This window comes from Tachysurus fulvidraco, chromosome 20 (genome assembly GCF_022655615.1).
Source record: "Tachysurus fulvidraco isolate hzauxx_2018 chromosome 20, HZAU_PFXX_2.0, whole genome shotgun sequence".
In the NCBI taxonomy this organism is placed as follows: domain Eukaryota; kingdom Metazoa; phylum Chordata; class Actinopteri; order Siluriformes; family Bagridae; genus Tachysurus; species Tachysurus fulvidraco.
This window is the reverse complement of record NC_062537.1, coordinates 20,534,195-20,540,171: the sequence shown is the minus strand read 5'-3', so window position 1 is coordinate 20,540,171 and position 5,977 is coordinate 20,534,195. Positions and strand designations below refer to the sequence as shown.

The following is a 5,977-nucleotide window of genomic DNA, read 5'->3' as shown; positions in this document are numbered from 1 at the left end:
GAACAAAATACACAGATTGATGAAGTGGCTTTACTGTCACCACCGTATAGTTCCTATTAAAAGTAGGGTCTCCGATTTTTGAAAGCCTTTGTTGACATATAAAATCACCAAAACAAACACGCCCCTAACCCAAACGGGTCCCACCCCTGTATCGATAGCTCCGCCCACACATACTAACGTAACCCAGGCGACAAACGGAAAGAAACGTGTCTTTATCATAGCTGAAGGGAAGAACAATACGATTGTAGATAAACAAACAAGCAAAAATGCCACACAAGCATAATGATGTAAAGGACAAAGGCATATATTAGTTCTGTGTAACAAAGCAAAACCAACGTTACTCACCTATCGAGAAGGAAAAAAGCGCCTCGGCGTCTTAAGTAAAGTCGGCCACATATTCACAGGTCGGAGTTTCCCGAGTCAATAACTCCTGAGCTAAACGCTGTTACTACACAAAACGCGGTTGTAGCTGCCTCTCTACATTACTACGATAGAAAAGAGGTGTTATTTGTGTAGTAACAGCGTTTAGCTCAGGAGTTATTGACTCGGGAAACTCCAACCTGTGAATATGTGGCCAACTTCCTGCTCCTTCAGTTCTCTCCAGCGCTGGAAAGCTGATCCTATATTAACACGTCCTACTTCTTGCCTTATCGTAAGTTTTTCTTCACTTCCTTTCTTTGTTTTTATCCTCTATGTCAATGTTAAAACCGCTTTCTGCTAACGTCACACATGCACACTCTCTCCGCCCATATTGACAAGACACGCCCCTTTCTGCTCTTTTAACGGCAACACGTTAGTTTTGTTTTTGTTTAGAATTCAGACCGACTCAGTTTTCTGAAGCATTTCTCAAAAATCTGAGACCCCACCTTTAAAACTAAATAATAACTAAACACTAAAGTTTCTAATAAAACCGCTGAATTTGATGTTATAGAACGCCCATAAACTAGTTTCTATAGCGACTGCCCTCACCAGCTCCTGATATTTTTTTTCTCTCACAACTTGTCTTGTTCCACAGAAATCTCCAAGCATAAACTTCTCTGTATCGAAGATGTCAGAAGAGAAGTAGCTTTAACTCTGACACTTACCAAGGGCTGATACTGGAGACTCCTTCCGTACGTGTTAAAGAAATATTCCCTTACCTTTTGATTTGATTTACTATTCATGTTGCATCCTGATTTCTTTATAACATGGTGTTTAGCTAAAATAAAAATGAAAAGATTCATCTGCATAAAATCCCTCGTTCACAATGAATTAGCTTTTAATCTGATGTGGTTTTGTTTAGTTTCTGAGCAGAGCTTCACATTATTATCAGTATTAACACTGAACAGAGAGCTTTCCTCCCGTTTGTCATACCAGCGTGTTACTTACACAACACCAGCTCCGACGTTTGTCATCGGTCCGTCCGTGCGTCTGTACAGGATTCTCATCTCAAGGACGAGCGCTTGAACGTTTCTAGATCTCGGATTTGATCCAAACAGGGTCAAGATCATAGTAAGGTCACATGTCTGAAATTGTTTTGTTTTCTTTTCAATAGCTTCCTTCCTTTCTGAAGTTGTTTGAGTATTTCAGACACATAAATTAGAACCATAAAGGACTAGACACGGTGGAGACCGCCTTCTGGTACGCATCGCTGGCGTCAAGTTCAGCTGGATACGTTTACATACAGTCTCCTCTGAAAGATCTAGAACAGCAGGGACTGTTCTTTTGGTTTTATTAAATACTGAAGACATTTGGGTTTGAGATCAGAAGATGATTATGAGAAAACAGATTGGAATTTCAGACTCCTTTCCCTTATGTTTACATCTAGACACATTAAACATCTTAGAACATGGCACCTGTGGTGGCAGACCACCCAGTGTTTAGGTCAGCGAAAGTAACATTTTATATTTTCAGCATTTAGCAGATGCCCCTTATCCAGAGCGACTTACATTTTATCTCTCTTTTTTTTTTTTTTTTTTTTTTATTTACAACTGAGCAATTGAGGGTTAAGGGCCTTGCTCAGGGGCCCAGCAGTGGCAGCTTGGTGGCCATAGGTCCCGAACTCACAACCTTCTGATTGGTAGTCCAACACTCCAACCACTAGGCTACCACATGCCTTTATGATCTTTGCAATTCGTCTTTTGCAAATGATTCAGCACGACTTGTTTTTCAACCAAACTTCCCCCACCTCACCCCACTATTGCTCTCCTCCACTGGCTGCCAGTTGCTGCAAACAAGATTCAAAACACTGATGCTTGCCTACAAAGTCAAAACAGAGCAGCAAACAGACCTCTTACATCAAAGCTCTTATCACTGCTTGCACTGCACTTCACTTCCTCAGATCTTGTAGCACTGTTTGACTAGTCCCACCATCACACTCCCTCACATCTCCCAGCACTGTTCGACTGGTCCCACCATCACACTCCCTCACATCTCCCAGCACTGTTCGACTGGTCCCACCATCTCACTCCCTCAGATCTTGTAGCACTGTTCGACTGGTCCCACCACCTCACTTCCTCAGATCTTCCAGCACTGTTCGACTAGTCCCACCACCTCACTTCCTCAGATCCTCCAGCACTGTTCGAGTAATCCCACCACCTCACTCCCTCACATCTTCCAGCACTGTTCGACTGGTCCCACCACCTCACTCCCCCAGATCTTCCAGCACTGTTCGACTGGTCCCACCACCTCACTTCCTCAGATCTTGTAGCACTGTTCGGCTGGTCCCACCATCTCACTTCCTCAGATCTTCCAGCACTGCTCGACTAGTCCCACCACCTCACTTCCTCAGATCCTCCAGCACTGTTCGAGTAATCCCACCACCTCACTCCCTCAGATCTTCCAGCACTGTTCGACTGGTCACACCACCTCACTCCCTCAGATCTTCCAGCACTGTTCGACTGGTCACACCACCTCACTCCCTCAGATCTTCCAGCACTGTTCGACTGGTCCCACCACCTCACTTCCTCAGATCTTCCAGCACTGTTCGACTAGTCCCACCACCTCACTCCCTCAGATCTTCCAGCACTGTTCGACTGGTCACACCACCTCACTCCCTCAGATCTTCCAGCACTGTTCGACTGGTCCCACCACCTCACTTCCTCAGATCTTGTAGCACGGTTCAACTGGTCCCACCATCTCACTCCCTCAGATCTTCCAGCACTGTTCGACTGGTCCCACCATCTCACTCCCTCAGATCTTCCAGCACTGTTCGACTGGTCCCACCATCTCACTCCCTCAGATCTTCCAGCACCGGTTGACTGGTCCCACCACCTCACTCCATCAGATCTTCCAGCACTGTTCAACTGGTCCCACCACCTCACTTCCTCAGATCTTGTAGCACTGTTCGACTGGTCCCACCACCTCACTCCATCAGATCTTCCAGCACTGTTCGACTGGTCCCACCACCTCACTCCATCAGATCTTCCAGCACTGTTCGACTGGTCCCACCACCTCACTCCATCAGATCTTCCAGCACTGTTCGACTGGTCCCACCATCTCTCAGTGTAAGAGGAAAATATACATCGAGACGCATTTCTGTTCTGGCACTGAGGTGGTGGAATAAACTTCTTCTACTTGATGTCTGAGCACCTGAGTCACTGGTCATCTTCAAATGTTGATTGAAGACCTACATCTTCCTCAGAGTTTGCCAGTATCGGCCGATACCGATACCGATCCGATCCCTGTGTTCTTTTTTACCTTTATAACTAAAGAATGTATACAACTCACTTAGTTATTATGATTTATTTGTTTCTGGCACAGAGATACAAAAATGCCCTTATTACTGGATGAAAAATGAAAACATAAGAAACCTTAAAGTATTAATGCAGTAACAAACAGTACTTTTAACAGTTAGCGGTATAACAATCTAAACCATATATACTGCAATTATTAAATTAAATTATTTTCTGCAGAAAAGGCAATATTTTAAAGTGAATCTTAAATTAGAACTCTTGAAACACAATGTAAAACGTATTAAACAGTAAACCTCTGGTAAGGTAAATAGAAAGGACGCCTGCTAAACTTGCTGTCTGTCGCAGGCGGCTGTGCAACATATTTCTTATCAAATTTATTATATTTATTTTTATTAATGCAATTTAATATATAAGTGAATTTTTCTTATAAGTTTAAGCAATAGTCTATGATATTTGCTGTTTATTAATCAACCGGCATGGGCGTCGGAAGCAAATAAAAAGTGGGCGTGTCCTGTCCCACACACACAATGGTTCCGACACCGATGGATTTCAGAAAGCAGGAGCGTGGTCAATGCTGTAGGTAAAAACACGGAATGGAGTTTAATTTATTAAGGCATTCTTCAAGCAGAATGGATTCGACTGGCGGCGCTAAATAATCAAAATAATAGTAATAAAAAAATACATTTTGCGCTGAATAGAGACGGTAAAAGTGTGTGGGTCCAATATTATTGGTCTTAAAAAGTGCCCATGACCATGACCATGAGTATCAGATTTGGATCGGTCACGCACCACCGATAACCGATCCACTCAAAATGCTTGGATCGGTGCCGATACCGATCCGAAATATAGGATCGGTGCATCCCTAATCCTAAGTCTGTGACATAGTGAACCGGTGATGTCTTCATCGGCAGAAACTTCATAGCACTAACGTATGCCGCTCTGCATACAGGCATCTGCCAAATGCTGTAAATGTAAATATTTGGTTGCACTTGGAAACACTGCATCAGATCAGTCATCAAACCTTTTTTTTTGCTACTTTTCCAGGCAATCGCAATAATTTTATTTGGGGAATAAAACAACCAGCCGATTTTCATTAACTTCCACCTTCGTCTCTTCTCACAGATAAAAAAGTATTTTGAGCTGGAACCTTTGGCTCGGGGGAAGAGCTGGTTGCTCGAGGGAAGCACGATGGATCACATGGACGCTTTGAAGGAGAGCTTCAGCCAACTCATCAACCTGCTGGAGGAAAAGGACCAAGAGACGGGCCGGATTTGATCTGGGAGCGTTTTCCCAATCCCAGCATCCTCCACTCTGGAGAGTACAGCTCTCCATCTCACCACAAGCAAGAGAGTGTGTGTGTGTGTGCGCGTGTGTGTGTTTTACTCAGACTCCAGTACAGCAAAGGCTTACAGATTCACACAAGTGGAGTTTATATTGTATATCATATCATCAAATTTGAGGTATGATATGTAATTATGTTCCTTTTAGTAGTAACGTGTTCCCGGACTGTTGTGCCGCGTCATCTGTGAACACGGATCTGTTGTACGTCCTGTGTAACACACACCGAGTTGCACATTGCTACGTGACTGATAAAGTTTAACACTTTTCTTTGTATGTAGAGAAACTGGGTATTTTTTTTTTGTAATATGTAGATTGTGAGATTTTGTGCGTGTATAGGAGTGTGTGTGTGCGCGTGTGTGTGTGCGCGTGCAAGATGAACGTTTGTATTTTAAAAGCCTTAAAGTATGTGATGTTTTTGTTGTTGTTTTTTTTAACCAAACTACAGTGACTTATAAAACTATGTAAAACTATGTAAACAGTCTTAAATAATCACGGCTGTAAAATCACTACATTATTCCCGAAACCACAAACATAAAAATTCCAAGATTCCAGATAATCTGAGTTCCTCTGCATGCGTCTCTGGTGTAATTGTAGAACTCATGCATCATACAGGAGGATTGTTTGAGGTTTAGTGATATGTTTCAGTGCTGTTATTCTGTCGTCGTAGTTGTTTATAACCACAGCATATCAAAACAGGAGTGTTTCGTCTTCCCAGAGATCCGTCGTCTCTCCATCCGAGCGATTAATCTACGGAATTAATCACCAGAACCGTGTAGTGCCAGTTATGCATCGCGATCGTAGTATTATAAGGTTCTAGTTGGATTTGGAGAGCAAAGTTTTCACATTCCAGTTGATTGAAATCTGACATTTACCTTTGCAGCTTCACAAAGAACTCCATTTAAACTTTTACATTTCTGTTGAAAATTCCTAGGAAGGTTTAAGGAGAGTTCGAGATGTAGTAA

The 5,977-nt window shown here is 42.9% G+C and overlaps 1 protein-coding gene across 4 annotated transcripts in view; it reads left to right on the top strand.

Annotated features, from left to right (window-relative positions):
• The window catches only part of arl15b (ADP-ribosylation factor-like 15b), a 62,928-nt gene extending 57,506 nt beyond the window's left edge, over window positions 1-5,422 (top strand). For 3 of the 4 annotated variants that reach the window (XM_047804765.1, XM_027143323.2, XM_027143329.2), the window contains one exon: window positions 4,797-5,422. In XM_047804765.1, coding sequence (XP_047660721.1) covers window positions 4,797-4,949 — 153 coding nt within the window. In that variant the 3' untranslated portion in view covers window positions 4,950-5,422. Of the gene's footprint in view, window positions 1-1,015; window positions 1,374-4,796 lie in introns of those variants that run through there. The other variant, XM_047804766.1, reaches the window with a different exon arrangement.
• Window positions 5,423-5,977: the final 555 nt, after the last annotated feature.